Genomic DNA, 17,978 nt, shown 5'->3' with positions numbered 1-17,978 from the left:
GGGCCAGAAGGGAAGGAAGCCAAGCAGAGTCATGATTTCAGGCAAAATCCCAGCCTTAGTGTTAACAGGCAATGGAATCTGGAATGTGAAGTACATCTCAGACTGTGTCCTGGCTTTAATGCAAGGCAGCTGGGCTTTCATATCCCAACTGCAATCGGTGATTGGCTAAGGGCTGCCTTGGGCGAGCAGGACATGCTTAAGTTTCTATGCGTGTGCCAGAGTGGTTCCAATAACCCTTGAGCAGTGGAAGAGTTGGTAGGTACAGGCCATTGGAAGTAAAACAGTATAGACTGGGCGGGGGAGAGAAGGTAAAGGGCATCCCAGGACAGAGCGCCAGCAGTGTTTGCTACCATCACTTCTAACTAGCGTGCACAGGTAACTTTGGGGTCATCCTATATATAAGGGGCCTGGTCTGACAGCATTCTATAAAGTCCATGCATTTTTTTCAATTAATTTCATGAACTTGCCTTGCAAACAATGTAGACAGAAGCCAGTTTCGGCAGTGTGTCCTTGAGTGTGCATTTCATTCTACTCAACGCACTCCTTGCTTTGGGGTGGCACAGCTGACCTGAGTGTGATTATGCCGGATTCTTAGAAAATGATGTTCTGCTTTGTGGTTCCTGCCTCGTTTAAGTTCACTGGGGGTTGTGTGCAAGGTGGAGAAGAGAAATGTTGCTTTCCCTTTGTTTCAAGAATTTGTATATAGAGTGATTCTGGAGTCTTGACAATGGCAAATCCTGAGCTCTACCTTTTAGATTCAGAGGGGGAACAAAAAAGGAAGGCTTAAATTTTTGGTGAACTAACTGTACGATATTAGAGCTTTGATAAACAAAGGTAAAATTGGAGCGAAGTAAAACATCACCAAATTAGTCAAAATGCCTTTAAGAAGCTGGGTCAAATCATGGTGGCGGGGGGTGGAGGGGGGGAAGGAAATTGGTCCAAAAGTTGTGAGTAAAATATTTATGAGTAGCTTTTGAGCCACAAAAGGATTTCTCATCATTGTTATTCTATCCAGCAAAAAACCAAACCAAAACAAAACAATTAACCATGACGAAAAAGAATGTAAAATATGTCATTATGAACTGATTCATAGCTTGGTTCAAAACCTGTCTCAAATCACTTTTGGTCTCAAATCACTTTCAGTCTCAAAACATCTGCATAGATGGACAAGAGAATTCTTCCTAGCTACTTTACAAAATGTTGTTCAAAAACCGTGATTCCCTTAGTACCCTATAGTTGTGACTGGGTGAAGATATTGGTGGTGGATATCTGATATGCCATTTGCTGGCATCAATGTAGGGGATCAAATGTTTGATTATTTTCTGTAAGATTTAGGTCTGTTTTTCCTTTTAGGAAATTCAGCATGAATTCCAACTAACTCAGTGAGGGAATGATCACAATTGGCTGTGGCAGTTTACCTTGTAATTTCTGAACAAATGTTAACCATTTTCCCAGAGCAGTCTATCATCTAGAAAAGAAAAAAAGAAAAAAAAAAAAAAAGCTTTACTTTATTGTTTTTCTCATGAGTATATCAAAAAACCGAACAAACCTCCCTGGAGGAAATTCTTTCAAAATTAATAAGAAACTGAAGCATTCTGGGATTCTTCAAATTCTAAATTGTCCAAATTGGACTAGGCATATGTTTTACAAAAAATGGCTTTAAAAGCACCAAAGCCAATATTAATGAGAATTCCATCTTTTGTTCATGTAGTACCAAATCTGATGAGGGGAAACCACTTCATAGTTGCTGCTTTAATGCACTGCTCTCCTAAAGGTTTTGTGGAAAGGTAGATGATCCTTTAAGCAAATGAAGGATTTGAAGTACAGGGTGCAAGACACCGATCTCGGTCCAATTCAAAACCAGAGGCCAGAATTCCTCATTTCCCACGTTGTTCACCATCTCTCTGACACCATTCTCACCACCTGGCTTGATGAGACTCCAGATGATGGACTGATGAGCTGTGGTTACCATCCTGTCTCATTATCAGGTCCTCCCAGAGGGCTTCCCTTCCCAGGTAAAGCCCACCTGTCTCTCTTTTCTAGAGAGTCCCGATTGACTGTCTCTTGATATGAGCTGTTCTCTTTATTTTCTTTGTGTATGTATATGTCGATGAGTGGGAGTGGAATAGAAATAGATTTTCCACTAAACTACAGAAGAAATATATACTTGTAAAAATAATCAAACAGTACAGAGGTGTATAAAATAAAAAGAGAACGTTGTTTTCCCTGACCAATCCCGGTTCCCAGGGGAACCACTGTTAACAACTAGGTGAGTATCCTTCCAGACTTTTTTCTATGACATGCAAACCTAGGTTGTCTATATGTTTTCAACTGGGGGAGATTTTGTCCCCTGCTCCCACCCCTAGTGGACTTTTGGCAAACTGGAAACTTTATTGGTTGTCATCATAGCAAGGGGGGAGAGTGCAACTGACATTTGGTGGGTAGAGGCCAGGGGTGCTGCATCCTGCGATACACAGGACAGCCTCCCCCACAAAGAGTTACCTGGCCCAACGGTCAGTAGTGCCAAGGTCGAGAAACCCTGTTTTAAACAAAAGTGGATTAAAGTATACATACAATTTTTCAACTTTTTATTTTCCGTGCTCATATCATAGATATTTTTTCCAGGTCATTCCTTGTTGGTCTCCCTCATGGGGGAAAAAAAATGACTGCTGAGGACTCCATTGTATGGGTGTCTATACAATCATATAATCACTCCACCCCTTAAGATGGACTTGATATCACGTTTAATATTTTTACTATTATGAAGAAAGCTGCAATGAAGAGCCTAACATATGTTTCTTCGCTCACATGTAGAGGTATTTTTGTAAGATACATTCCTAGATGTTGAACTGTTAGTCCAAAGGGTACACGTATTTAAACTTTGGAGAGCTGTTGTCAAAATGGCCACCAAAAGGTTTTACCAGATTACAAGATGAACCATTTTAAATGCCAGTCCTCAAAATAAGAATCAGAACTTGCAGGTCAGAAGCCAGGGTCTATTCTTGTCAAGCTGGAAATGGATTTATTTTCGAAGGAATTCTGTGGGTCTGAGGGGAGATGTCTCGTTCAGATTTTGTGTTGTAGTAGATGAAGAATAAGATACTGTCAACACAGGTTTGCCCTGTTCAGTTAGAGAGAGGGTGCAAGAGCCCCGAGGACAATCTTCAAGGACGGCTACCCCAGCCTTCTCCTCAAATTGTTTTCCAAGGAGCAAGAACCTTCCCCTGCTCCCAGGTGACCTCCTCTGAGAACAAAAAGAGGGGAGTGGCCCCTCCTCGGCTTTGGGGCCAAGCTAACCTCCTGCCAGCACCCTCCATTACCCCAACCTCCCTGGGCCACCATGTAAGAAACTGGGGCCCCTTTTTTTCCCTCTGAAATTTCCTGTTTCTTTGTATGGAACACGAGGACAAAATAAGTTCTTGAGTAAATGGTCGGAATCTTGTTTTGAAAAAGTGGAGAGCAAGGGATTCATTGCCCCGCTCCAGTTTCCATGTTGCCTTTGTTCATCTGGCCCAGTTGACGGTGCCGGGGTCTCCCCCCTGCATCCTAATGAAGGGTGATGAAACGGGCTAAATCTTGGGGCACAATGCTCATACTGCGGGCTCTGATGCGCCTTTGAACAACACGAATCGGCTTCCACCAATTAAAGAAAAATGGTGTCTCTGGGGTTTTGGAGCATCAGAAGGTTTCCCACTAGCCTGTCCCAAGGACTGGGAAGAAAAGAGCCCAGGATGAGAGGCACACTTTATACTTCAGCTTCAAAGGGCCAACACGCGTTTCTCATCAGAATAAGTGATTGGGAACTTTGGGGTTTTCAAGGAGACATTAACACTGATGCAGTGAGGATGTACTGAGACCCCTAGTGGGTCACAATCGCCTCTCCCATCACAGATAAATAATGTGCCTCAGGTTTGGTGGAATTAATGCAAATTCTTGTAAGATCTCTTAGGGGAGGTATGGTAAAAATGGAACTATTTTACTGGCTTTTTTACAGTTCTAAAGGCCTATTTCATCCTTAACATGTGGAAGACAGGTGCACCTTTGTTCACAGTGAGATGATGCAACTCTGGGTGAAGAGCTTGGACTCTGGTCAGAAAGACTTTGGTTTGGTTCTAAGCCTGCAATTTACCAGCCCAGTAAATGTCGAGCAAGTCATTCATCTCCTATGAGCCTCGGTTTTGCCACTTATAAATTCCAGGAAAATATTATCTAATTCTTCTTAGGGGTGATGGCAGGGATGGAACAAGGTGATCCATATAAGGCACTTATATATTGATATTGATGTTATTATATTAAATAATAGAAGCAGTTATTCTTATTACTACTTTTGGCCCCATGTGGCCATTTAAAACTTTGGCAGAAAGCAGGGATTCTCTAGACAAGGGGTTAGGGTAACAGCACTAGTTTCTACAAACTAGATGATCATGACAAACCTTTCTTAGAGTCCTAGGGTTTAAGAAAATTCTCACAAGACTTTCTAAGTTTTCTCTGTGAACTCTTCCTCCTGAATCATTGCCAGACGCTAAGTATTGCTACCATTACACCAGTATCCAGGCAAGAAAGATCGGGTTTTAAAGGACAAGTAGATACTGCCAATGCCATTGTCATAAAGGAACCCTGGACCCCAGGAGAAGACATGCACGTTGCCATGATGGATGGGGAGTCTTTGTAGCCAGAACAGCCAGGGAGGGGCTGTTAGAGGTGATAAGTGGAATAATGTCAGGGGGAACTGGATTGGGAAACTCCAGAGCAGGTTGCCCCAAGCATCATGTTATCTAGTCAGCCTCCTTTTTTTCTCATGGGACTTTTTAATAGTCACTCATTTAACATGGGGTGGGCTGTATGTCAGTCCCCTGTGGTTATGCAGGAAACCAAAGCTCTAGAGCATCCCTTACATATTTTATTAGACTAACAGGGTAGAGAAGAGAATACACAGTCTGGCCTGAGAGGGTATGAGGGGTATAGGGATAACCCCATGGAAAACAGTCCCAGGGAATCCGTAGTTGTTACCCACCAGCACTTGGTAACCCAGAGCCTTCAGATACTGGAGGAGCTCAGAAAGACGATTAGCTAGTGGACTGCTTACTTCTTACACATCCCCTACACCTGAGCCCCCCATCTCCTCTCCCTCCCTAACATGGAGATGAATCTCTGCCATCCTTCTTAGCATGTTTAGAGGGATGCTGTCTCATTTGGATTTAGATCTGGAAAGCCAAAGAGGTCACTGAACACAGTAGAAGCTGCCCTTGTATAGTTATCAAGGGATTTGTTTGTTTGCTTTTATAATTTAGGGGAAAAGTTTCCTTTTCATTTGGATCATTCCTTGTTGGTAAATCTGAGTCTACATAGACCCAGTGACATTTCAGTGTTAACTCTGCTGGGCTCCATGCGCCTGTGGCCTCTTAACCAAGGCATTGCCTCTTCTCATTCAGAGTAAGATGATTGGGGTTGGTATATAAGGGATGCATTTTGCTAGTCAGTAATTGTTTTAGTTATGGATGGCATTCCAGCCAAATAATAGGAGGACAGATCAGGCCTCCTAAACAACTCTCCAGCCTGACTGTCTCCAAGAGTTTGGGGTGGAGTGCCCATGAGTGTGGAATGGGCCATGTCCACCATTGTTTTACTAAGAATTTGCTTCCACTTGCCTGCTCCTTGTTGGGGCCCCCTTGGCTTTTGCTTTGGCAGACGAGGTCACTGAGGCAGGACTTAATGCAGGGGGTGGATTTTATTTTGGTTTTGGGTTAAGAGGTAACCCATTAGAGCTGGGATGGACGGTATGCCCATGCAGGGAAGTGGGGGGAAGATGCAAAGAGTAGAAGAACTTGAGAGCAAAGCAGAATTAACTTCTGATGGAAACAAACATCCCTGCTGTCACAGACCCTGAGACTGACTCCAGCCCCTTGACAAAGGCTACAGAGTTCCCACTTTTCCTTAAAGCCTCCTGCCTTGTGCCTTGTGGGTTGTTCACTACCTGTCCCTCACCCTGCTTCAGAAGGTGAAAACTTCCTCTCTGCAAAACACAAGACATCCTTATTGGTATCCAAGTATTAAGAATTACAACAGTAGTTATTCTCACGATTCTCAATATAGGTCAAGCTCTGTGCTTTATGTGACACTGTCTCATTTCATTGTCACAACATCCCCCTGGGGTAGGAACTATTATCCTCCCCACTTTGCAGATTCATCCAGCCAGACATTTTTGAGTGTCTGTTAGGTACCAGGCACTGAGGAGATAAGGCAGGGCTCTTTGGTATATTTTCCCCCTTCATTAGGCAGAACTGTAAAACAATTCCAATCTTAGCCTTTTTCTGGTGCAGAGGAGAGTGGTCATGCTGTACATTTCCCAGCGACAACTTTTTCTAGAAAGGCCTTTGGTAATGGTGATGGTGGTGAGAATTACTAAGTTGGCAGGATCTCTTAGGACTCACATGTTCTCAGAAGCTCAGGACTCCTCCGCAAGGTCATTATCTTCATCCCCAAGGCTAAACAGAATAGTATTGCCTTGTTTGGGCCATTTTCATTGGGATGTATTTTATATTTGAAAAGTTGACCATGAATGCCATGGGGGACATTTCCCCTGGTAGTTTAGTGTTATTACCCCACCCCACCCCCAGTCCCCACCCCAGGAGGTGACTCAGAAACCTTCTGAGATTTGTGGGAGCCCTAAGAGGACTTACCGAGCACATCGCCTAGGTAGAAGATGGCTAAGTTTCTATAGTTACGTAGGTTGCTCATCAGCTCTACCAAATAAGGATGTGTGAGGTTCATTTTTTTGTTTTGTTTTTTCCAATTAATTTTTATTGGAGTATAGTTGCTTTACAATGTTGTGTTACTTTTTGCTGTACGGCAAAGTGAATCAGCTGTACGTATACACATATCCCCTCTTTTTGGATTTCCTTCCCATTTAGGTCACCCTCAGAGCATTGAGTAGAGTTCCCTGTGCTATACAGTAGGTTCTCATCAGCAATCTATTTTATACATAGTAGTGTATATACGTCAATCCCAATCTCCCAATTCATCCCACCCCCACAAAAAGACCAGAACTTTCTGAGGATTTTTTGAAGCTGACCCATCTCTTAGGCACAGGGAGTTTCAGCTGTCTAATGAAATAGGCCATCCAAATACCAGAAAAGTGGTATCCAAAAGACACAGTGTACCCAAAGCCAAGGACAATACTGATTAAGATCAAATAGCTAATTGTAAGCCTCAGCCTTCAAATTGCTGCCAGATGAACAAATAGCAGTGTGTGCAGTCCAAGTATAATTTCACATGGATAGTCTCATTCACAACTTTGGAAGGCTGGAAAACATCAGGGCGGCAGGGTTCCATTGGCTGGACAGGGATAAAAAGGGTTTTCAGTGGGGGGTTATATCACGAGTTGGTATCATTATTCCTGGTTGGGGAAGACCTTTGTGGAAGTAAAAGATATTGGGTCCAGAGGCACCAGACTCAGATATTAGCTGAATAGGAAGAAGTGAGGAAGAGATGCGAGCCTGTCCAATGGTTGTCTCTGGGTGTTGGTCTCAGATTAAGTTGGGTTTCCAGAATGAAGGAAGTCCCAATGAGAAAGTTAATGCCTTTCCCAAACAGAACCTTAATTCTGTCACAAATTATTCCCTTGACTTTTTGACGAGTGAGAATGGGTGGATACCATGAGTATGTTAAGAATTGAGACTAACACCCCACCTCACACTGCCAGCTAGATAATGGGGTAATGAATATTGTTGACTTTGGATCTTTTTCCCTTGCTGGAACTCTCAAGATAATCTTACGGCTCTGAGACCCAGCTCCTGCTGAAGAGACAGAGTAGTCCTCTTAGTTTTTTGCTCAGGTGGCTCTCTGGCTACCCTAAATATATCATTAATATAAAATTAGAGGAAAAAAGTATGCTTTTTTTAGGTGCAGTTTTGTAAATCACATCAAACCATTCCTGAAAGCAAGCAGGGTATGAATGATAATTAAAGTAAAACAATTTAGAAGTGGGACAAGAACAAGCGACGGAGAACACTAGGTGGTGCAAGAAAATTAATCAACGAAATGGGCAGCCAACAGCACTTCACCAGTCTTTCTCTACAGAGAGACTTACAGGGCTTCCAAAAGGCAAAGCGGTGATTGGATTCTTTGGTTCTTAGGGGCTTTTTCTAGATGTTGTCTCCAAATTTGAACTTAAGACCAAAGGAAAAGACAAATATTCTTGAAGTCTGGTATATCATAGTGAAATTCTAGACTCATTCATAAGAAGATAGTTTGTGAACAGGGATATACTGGTAGAGAGCAATATAATGGAGCAAGAGGTCTGTTTTCTTGCCACAGCTGGAACTGCTTCCTGAGTTTTGTGATTATTTGGGGGAATGGGAAAGTGGGTCTACTCCCTAAATTAGGGATGAAGAGTGTGAACTTCCTTTTGTTATAGTCAATATAGTTGATCTGACAGGAGGGCACAAAAAAGTGGTATTATTTGTGTGCACCAAAAAGCTACTTTTCCTTAAAATGTCTCTACATTATCCTGACATACTCCCTGACATCTTCATCATTGTGTCCACTTCTTATAGACCTTCTGGACCTGGTCATATTAGCTACTTTATATTGGGTATGAATCTTTGTGTACCAATCAGGGGGAGAAAAAGATAAAACTTTATTTGCTTTAAATCAACTTAAATTCAAATCAAAGATCCATAATTCAGTCCCGTGAGACGTTCTATACCCCAGGGTTGTAAAAAGGTCCCTGGCTTTCCAAAGACAGCACCAAATCAGCAGGGAGAATCCTTGGATGGTGGATTCTGCGTCTACACTGTTTAGCTTAGGGAAGTCCATTGTCTTAGAGCACCTGATCCCTTCAGGTCAAAACAGCCCTGCTGGTGGGGGTGGGGGTGGGATGCTGGAATCTGAGAATATCTGTGGAGGCTGGAGAACCTCTGATGAGATTGGAGACCCTCTGATGAGATGCAGCCTTTCTAGTTGCAGTCATCCTCACCAAGATCTCCCAGGAGTGCTGAAAGGCAAACAGGGCCCTATGCCCAGGGCTGAGATAACAACCTCTCTCGGGTCTCATCACCTCCCAGGAGTGTCGCCCTAGGGAGGCATGAGGGGCTCTGGTACTCAGGGATAAGAAAACAGCAGAGTTGTCTTAGCTTAGTTTCTCCCTCAAACCAGACCCTGAGCCACATTTGGGTCCAAATGATTTATTAAAGGAAGTACTCTCAGGATCAACCAGTAAGGGAATTGCAGAAGCAAAATAGGAAAGAGGAAAAAACCAAGCACGAGTGATTTCAGCTGAACTCCCAGACTCAGCCTGATCCTGTGGGGTGCTGGGAAGTGTAAATTACACCTCGAGAAACAGGAGTTGGGCTTTTGTATTTCCACACCCATCAGTCACTGGCTACAGCCAACCCTGGAGTGAGCATGAGGGAACAAAAATCTAGGCATTTTTTTAGCTCTTCATATGGGCAAGATGGTGCCCATGCCCAAGGGGCAGTCCTGTGAAGGTGGCAGGTGCCAGCTCTCAGCAGCAAAGCACACAGGTAGAAGTTGAGTTGGTAAAAGGATACAAGGAGACCTGGATGGGGCACCAGTAGTGATCACTACAAGAACCATCCCAAAGCCATTGCATCTCCTCTGTAAAGTGGTATCACAGCGAACTGCCTAATACTGTTGCCCTGAGAAAAAAAGAAAATGAGGGAAGGTCTTTCTTTAAATGTTTATCTGAAACAGTATCCCATAGAAATGCATCCCAAGTACTATTTTGTTCGAAAGATAGCCTGTAAAGGCATGCTAAACTTGATGTGTTCATATCCCTGGGCCGAGTCCCAAAAGTAACAGGACAATGTGCTATTTATTACTAATTATGTAATATTTTACTTAGCAAAAAGCAAGAGCTTGATGCTCCTTCACACCAGAGATGCAGATGTTTTAAATTCTCATTTGGCTTTGTGTAAAAACATCCATTCTACTGAGGAGAAATGAAATCCAAAGTTCTTGAAAAATCAAATAAAAAAAATCATGAGTCTGTTCAGTGGGGAGATACAAAGGTTTCTAAACAGAGAACCCACAGGGGTAAAAGAGAGGGAATTTGGAAATCTAACCCTGGGGAGATGCTCTTTTGAGATGCAGACGCTCTATGAACCCAACAGGTAGAAGTCTAAACAGGGAGAGAAAAGGATGGATAGAGGAAGTCTTAGAATTCTCTTCAAAAGCATCATAGGAGAGGGTACAGAAGGAAGAGAGAATAATGCCCAGTAGATGTTTGATATAGGAATATAGTTTTAAGGCTTCATTACACAGGATTAAAATAGATGAATGTACAGAGACCATGGTTGGTACGCAGAAGTCTGAATCAACACACTGGACCCAGATCTGGAAGCCCATCGCATTACCAAGAAGCCAAAAAATATTGCTTTATACTTGAATAGGCCCAATAATGGGCCTTTAGATTCCTTTATGGGTTTTTCTTTAAGGTGTATGAATTTGGGGAATTGATTTTTAAATGCAGTAGGGTGCTTTGTAAATAAAGGCAAAAAAGGGAATTAGAGACTATGTGTAGTTTAAATTACTCCTCAAAACCGACCCAGCCAGAAAAGTGTTATTATCTCATTTTATAGATGAGAAAAGCAAGTCTTGGAGAAATTAATTAATTTTCCCAGGCCCTGGTTTATTAAGTGGAAGAATGAATACATTTTAGCCTTTATCCCTTCCACCCACAAACAGACATTTGTTGAACACCTACTGTGTGCTTATTCTGGACACTGAGGACCAAATGATTATTTAAGCCTATAGCTATCTGGATCCTGGAAAACATTGTTTTTCCACCAGAGTCTAGTGACAAAACTCATTTAAACTCATTTAAATCTGAGTTCATGGAAAGTTGGATTAGTCTGTGATTATGCAAGATGGTAAAGAGATTTGCATGGGTTGGAGTGGGTATGGGAACACACACACAAAAAAAGTCATGAAGACTTAATGCTAGTTTTATAGGCTTAGTGGGGAGGACCCAAACCGTTTTGCCTGATACTTTAAAAAATAATAACAATAGAAACAACAACAAAAATAATAACAAACTTTTATGGCTGCATTTTCTGATTATAAAACTTCTAAAAAAAAGTAGAAAGAAGCAAAAAGCATTCTCAGCGTTACAAGCCAGAGATAATGACTGTAATTATTTTAAAAGATGTTTTTCCAGTCTTTTAACCCTTTGGCTCCTTAAATTGTTTTTCTTTGGTTTTGGTTTTGAACAGTTTTATATGATATGTCTATGTGTGGTTTTCTTCATATTTATCTGGTTTGGGACTTTGTAAATCTGTAGGTTGACATCTTTCATCAGAAAAATTTCAATTATTATCTCTTTACATATTGGTTTTGCTCCATTCTCTCTCTTTTCTTCTGGGATGCCAATTACACATATTTATTAACCTCCTCACTGTATCCTTACATCTTCCTTATATTTTTCACCTTTTTGACTCTTGGGGTTTGTTCTGAATCTTTTCTTTCAAGTTATCTTTCAGTTTGTTAGTCCCCTTACACTGTATCCAGTTTGCTATTAAACTCAGCCACTGAATTTTTACTTTACTTTTTGAGTTCTAGATTTCTCCTTTGGCTATTTTTTAAGGTTTTCAGTTTTCTACCAAAGTTCTCAATTTTGTCTTTTATTTCCTTGAATATATTCAGTCTATTTATTTTTCAGTAGTGTCAGACAACTACATTATCTGAATCCTTTATGAATCTGTTTCTAATGTCTGCATTTCTCTTGAATTTCAGCCGTATAGTCTCACCTCCCATTGAACCCTTACTTGGAAGCATCATTCAGCTCAACCCTGGGGACATTTCATGAGCATAACTTAAAACCAAATAAATAGTTCTCCATTCTAAGATTTTAGCAAGTTTAAGGTGCACCGTTGATTTAATTATAGCTGTTCTGGGGATTGGGAGTAAAGAAATATTACAGGAAATGTAGGCATATGACCTGATTTCAGACACATCACGTTATAAAGGAATAGGCATTTAAGAATTATAGAAATATGGCAGAATTCCTCAGCCGTGGGCAGACCTGTTTGGATATCTTGAGTCCGTTTCCCTTTAAATCTTCCTTTAAAGCCTCTTCAGGGAGAGGAACAAAGAACCTGAATTGTCCTGAGGCTTTATTACCTCCAAGAGCTCGAGAACTCTCCATTGTTCCTGCCAGTTAAACCCACATGAAATGTCACAGAAATAGGATCCCTGAGAATCCTGCACGTAGGAGATCGTGGAGTGGGAGCCTACTGGGCCAGGAAGCTACTTACTTCTAAAATGCAACAATTAGGCTTACAGTAGAAGCCTCTTCTTGTCTTCTGCTGAGCTGATGCGGCTAGAGGCTAGTTCGTTTTCTTTTAGTATTCCAGGACGGGTCTTTAGTATAACCCAATCGTTCTTGGCCATGAGCTCTAGCAAGCAAAACTCAAAATGGATGAGGAGCTACACTTGAGTTACACAAATCACAGCCCTTTGATATAGCCTAACTGGCCACAGATTTAAGTGTCTGCCAGAGCCAGGCAGCTGGTCGGTGGAGGCCTGTGGCCGAGGCAAGGCTGTGGTCCAGTCCAGGCAGGGAGCTCCTCCCCACACCAGCTGATTCTTGCCGTGTGAGAATACAGACCCAGGGTTTCTGGAACTGAATTTTGTCAGAAGCCAGGAACACAGATTTCTATGAGAAATGCCCTGATTTTTATGTTGACAGTGAATTCCATTTTCTAAAACTTGCAGGTATAACACATGTTTTTGAGATGACTGAAGTCTGTGGGCTCTTGCTGGTTGTTTCTGGGCTACATGTTCAGCACTGAATGAGTCTGTACTGTAAGAAGGTGGCCCCATCACTGAAGCAATATGGAATGCTTGCTCTCGCATCATAGAGGGATTCCTGGAAATATAAGCACTGGGGGACTTTCTGAGTCCACTTGAAGCTTCAGAAATGTGCATTGCCCTCACTATACCATTTCGGTATTTTTTTAAACAGCTCACTCAGTGAGGTCCTTTTTTGACACTTAAAATGGGGCTTTGGAGTCAACCCTCAGGGAAACTGCTCAAAGTACATAGCCCAAAACACACAGAGTGTCATTGAGATCATCTGTCGTGTGATCTACAGGCAGTCTTAGAGCAGACAAACCAGAAACTTGGACAATATTAGCAACCTTGCCAAATTGCACAGAGGAATATTCATTAATTTTTAGTTCTCAAATATTGTAGAAGTATTATATGAATGGACATTAATTTCTTGCCTGGAGGCAAGCAAGTAAGTTGTTTGAAAGGTAACTGGGACATTTATGGGAAGTAAAGCATGTCCAGTGCGTAATTGTATTGTGTGGGGACAGTTTTATAGGAATGAACCTGTGTCTTAGAAAAAATGATTAAAAAGAGACTAGGGAGGCTGATAGAGTGATTGGTACCCAAACTCAGTAATTAAAGGTTGAATTCTTCAGGGGACTTACTCTGTGTCCTTAGGCAAGTAATATTCAGTAATTTGCCATAATCTTTTTGAGAAAAATATGTTATCTAGCTGATAGAATATTTCCAGGATATATCTAATATCCTGTTCAGTGCTTAGAATAGCTGGTGATGCCAATTTTACTCTAAGTAGCTGTGCAACATGAATTAGAGAATAGAGATATCTTTGTAATGAATATTGTTAAATGTTTAGATGGAACGTTATATTTGGAGATCAAGGGAATTTGTTGTATCTCTGAATTTATATTGTCCTCTAGTGTTTTTTAATTACAACTTCTAACACACTAATGTTCCAGCAGATGAAATATAAAATCTAAATTTATATATGTACTCGTTTTGAATCTGTTCTACTTTCTGGGTACAACACAAATAGGAAACTGAATAGTCTGGTTTAATTGCCTAAGCTTTAGGGAACGAAGGAGATGATATTACAACACTGAAAACCAATAACCCTTGTATACTGATCATAAAAACTTAGGCAAAATGTGTATTTTGTCCAGGCCTGGCCATCTCCCACAGTTTGAGAAACAAATGAACATGATTATATGAGAGACCGTTGTGTCAAATTTATTTGTATATGGGATGAAACACTTCTCAATTTAAGAATAAATCGTAAAAGCAAGGGGAAGATATGTCTAATGCATGCATTTTTCTATTATGAGTTTTCTCTTGGTAATTCCTTTGAGTACCATTGTTAGCAGGTTCTGTATCACTGCGTTTTTAATTCAATGAGACTTGAAAATATTTGATGCTAAAATGGAATGCTTCAGACTATTAATAGCTCTCCTTTTCTTTCCACTTCCAGTCCTTGAAGAAAGAAACTGCTCAGACCCTGGGGACCCAGTCAATGGGTACAAGAAAATTACAGGAGGCCCTGGGCTCATCAATGGGCGCTATGCAAAAATTGGCACCGTCTTGACCTTCTTTTGTAACAACTCCTATGTTCTTAGCGGCAATGAGATGAGAACTTGCCAGCAGAATGGAGAGTGGTCGGGGAAACAACCCATCTGCATAAAAGGTAACTTTTGAATATTTTTGAAGTCTGTAGAAATAGATGGAGTTGCTGGACATTTTGGTAGCTCTCATATATGTTTTTGAGCCACTGGAAAAATGCCTTCTCTCTTAGGTTCTCACTGGAACCATACATCACTCTCAGGTTGGAAATCATCCATAAAACATTTGCTTCTTTTTTGAACCGCCAAAGGACCTGCTTATCCTAATCACAATGTCTTGATGTGATCAAGAAGAGTGATGTAGTTAACAGAGCAGTTTAGGAAAGATGACAAGGCTGAGTTTTATACATGCAAACCCAAGCATAGATTTGAAGCAATTAAAATGCATTTATATGGCTACATTTATCTACTCTCTATGCAATATTAAATTAGTGCAAGAAATAAAAGAACACAATAGACACATCATCCCTGCCAGCCTATGTGGAGGGAGGTTTGAGATGTTAAGATGTTTAAAAGCATCTTAAAAAGACAGTAAACCCTTGAACATTCAAAGGAGAGTTATAGAACAAATGAGTGGTGTATATTCCGAGAAGGAGTGAAATAGAGACAATTGCGTGTAGCAGAGAGCACTGGAACCTGTCTGGGAAGCAGGGAAGGATTTATAGAGGTAAAGAGGAGTTGGGATGATATTCCAGTTAGAAGACAAAGGGAAGGTGGTGTAGGCAGAAGTGAAAGAATCATGGTAAACAAAGAGTGAATCAATCCTGGAATCTGGGAGGTAAATTTTAAAAGGTAGTTGGAGACCAGAACAAATGGAACGTTGCATAGGGAAGTTTGGACCTTACCCCCCTTGGGAGTGGGCATGCATAGTTTCTTGCTGAGTTGATTCACTAGTTGCTCCAGGTCGACAGCCCCTCTCCTTTTGGTGGCAGGTCACAGTTATCTAGCTGTTTCCTGGGAAGAAAAGCATATCCTTGGCCTAGATTATCCAGATAATTGCTTCAATCCTCCACTTTCCCTTCTGAGTGTTTGTCAACAACCTGAATCATGGGAAAAGGAACGAAAGAAAGATTTGTGAAAGGAAGAAATCACTTTAGACTTTAGCCAGGAGCAAGCTTCTTCCTCACCAGCACAGACTCTGATTCTTGATTTCATTAAGTATGGAAACGGTGTTTCATACGTCCTTGGAGATTTTTGTCAACTCTTCTCTTACAAATTAATACAAGCAGAGTTCCCTAGGTTGCTAATTAGACGAATGTTGGCTGCTTGATTGGGAAAGTGAGATGGGAAGGATTCCTTTTCACTTGTGAAGAAAGAGAAACTTCAAAAAAATTAAACTGGGCTTTGAGTTGCCCTCAAAGGACCATTAGGGGCCTTAGTTGCAGAGACATGGAGGAATCAGTTACTCAAGATTTATTGATGGTTGACACTGCTGTCTGGTTTTAAATGAGAACCTTGTGATTCACTCTGCTGGGCTCTATTTTAGAACCTTGACCTTGGCTTTTATTCTGTATTGATTAAGTTCGCCAATACTGTTTATGTGAACAGATAATCCTAATCTATTAATTACCATTGTTTCATATCACCTGGGGGGAGCAGCTCTGCAGAGGTGTTTATTCTACTGGGGTTCTTCAGAGGGGGTTGCCAATTTAGATAAAACTCAGCATGCTCTTTTGCTAAGCGAGCTGTCCAAGTTTGGCTAACGTGTCTTACCTCTGAAAGCCTGGGGAATGTGCACTGGTCTCCAGAAAGGGTGGTCAGGTACGAATCTGAACTGAATGGTGTGAACAGTTAATATGGAAAAGGATTATGCAGCACTGTCTTTTTTTTTTTTTTTTTTTTTTTCCCTAGCCTGTCGAGAACCAAAGATCTCAGACCTGGTGAGACGGAGAGTTCTTCCAATGCAGGTTCAGTCAAGGTGAGGTTGAAACACCTGAATTCTGCTTTAAAGGCGAATGAACGTTCCTCTCCCACCCCCTTTCCCCATTGGTGTTTGGCCAAAGACAGTCTGAGGTTTCTTAGGGACACTCAGTGCTGACTGGCCAAGGAAGAATAGGGCTCATTAGATGGAGGCTTATTAGCCAGCTGCCTTTAGCCAAGAGGTAGCAACTGTTGGAAGATGCACAGATTTCATTGGATTGTGGGAAAGTAAGTGCTGGTGGGAAGCCAGACTTTAAGATGGTCTTTGAGGAACTGGATTTTAATACTCGAGTCTTCCTGAAATTACTACGTATTTATTATGCAGCCAGCTGTGGCTTAGGAAGATGTTCTTGGTAGTGACCAAGCAGATGAGGCAGGCTGGTGGGGCCAGGAACCGGAGATGAATGACTTGTCCCTGATGAAGGATGTGAGGCCTCAGGGACACCCACCCAGCTTTTTTCCTGGAAAGATAGAGGTGGGGACCCCTGGTGGCAGCTACGGAACCTTACACCCGTGGCTCCAGAAGGAACCTGCTTCCACTGGATTTCAACGAGGCTTAGTGCCTGGTTTCCTTCAGTTCCCTGCTTAGTTTTTACCTGGCAGAGAGACCTTCCAAGACCATCCTTTTAAAAATAGCAACCCCACCTCCACCCTGACCGCTGAGCTGACTTCTTTAGCCAGTGCTCTCTGGCCTTTACAGAGGTCTCCAGTTTTCACATTGGCATCCATCTCCACCTGTTGTCCTACTGACATTTTGTTCATTTACTTGTTCAATTTCTGTCTCCCTGTACCCCACCAAAAAAATGTGAAAGTTATAAGTGCAGGAACATTTTCTGTTTGGTTCATGCTGAGCTTCTAGTTCCTAGAACGGTGCCTGCCACGTGGTGGACACCCCCAAAATATTGAATGAATGAGCGAATGAATGAATGAATGAATGGATTGGATCAGTTGGTTCAAGACCTGCTGTCATCTCTCTTTAGCACTGGGTATTCTTGGGCAAATTCCTAAGCTTGCTGAGCCTTTAGTTCCTCTTTTGAAAAGTAAGGGTAATCACAATAACATTTGTCTCTGGGGACTGTTAAGGATTAAATGCAAGGCAAATAGCTAGCATTTACTGGGTGTTTGCTCTGTGCCCGTTACACTTCTGAGTTCTTTACATATATTAGCTCATTTAATCTTCACTACAACCTCTGAGGTAAGTATTATTATTACCATTTCATTTTAGGTTTTATTACTTTTTATTACAGATGGGTAAACTGAGGCTCTGAGAGGGTGAGGAACTTGCCCAAGGTCACATTGCTAGAGGAAGGAGCAAACCCAGGATGCAAATCCAGGGTCTTCAGGGTCTGCTCCCTGATGCATGAAGCTTGAACTAAGCCTTATATAAAGGCCTTAAAAACGCCTTGCACCTATGAACACCTGTAAGCAGTATCTATTGCTTTTAGAAATGGTAACAATGAATCCCAGTGACTGGAACTGACCCCAAACAAGTGATCTGAAATATTCAAAGATCAGGATATTCCTTCATCTCTCACTCTGCCTCTGGCTCTCTCATTCCATTTCCCTTTTGGGCAAGGCATTTCCTTGGGGACAGTGGCAGTGGAATCCAGTATTTCTACCCACCCTCCTTTC

At 41.7% G+C, this 17,978-nt stretch overlaps 1 protein-coding gene across 2 annotated transcripts in view; it reads left to right on the top strand.

Annotated features, from left to right (window-relative positions):
- The window catches only part of PAMR1 (peptidase domain containing associated with muscle regeneration 1), a 71,024-nt gene that overhangs the window by 47,715 nt on the left and 5,331 nt on the right, over positions 1–17,978 (top strand). For both annotated transcript variants that reach the window (XM_059931387.1, XM_059931386.1), the window contains 2 exons: positions 14,279–14,491; positions 16,278–16,344. In XM_059931387.1, coding sequence (XP_059787370.1) covers positions 14,279–14,491; positions 16,278–16,344 — 280 coding nt within the window. The remainder of the gene's footprint in view (positions 1–14,278; positions 14,492–16,277; positions 16,345–17,978) is intronic.

Source organism: Balaenoptera ricei, chromosome 8 (assembly GCF_028023285.1).
Source record: "Balaenoptera ricei isolate mBalRic1 chromosome 8, mBalRic1.hap2, whole genome shotgun sequence".
In the NCBI taxonomy this organism is placed as follows: Eukaryota; Metazoa; Chordata; class Mammalia; order Artiodactyla; family Balaenopteridae; genus Balaenoptera; species Balaenoptera ricei.
Note: the sequence above shows the minus strand (reverse complement) of the source record. Positions and strands in the feature narration are given on the sequence as shown.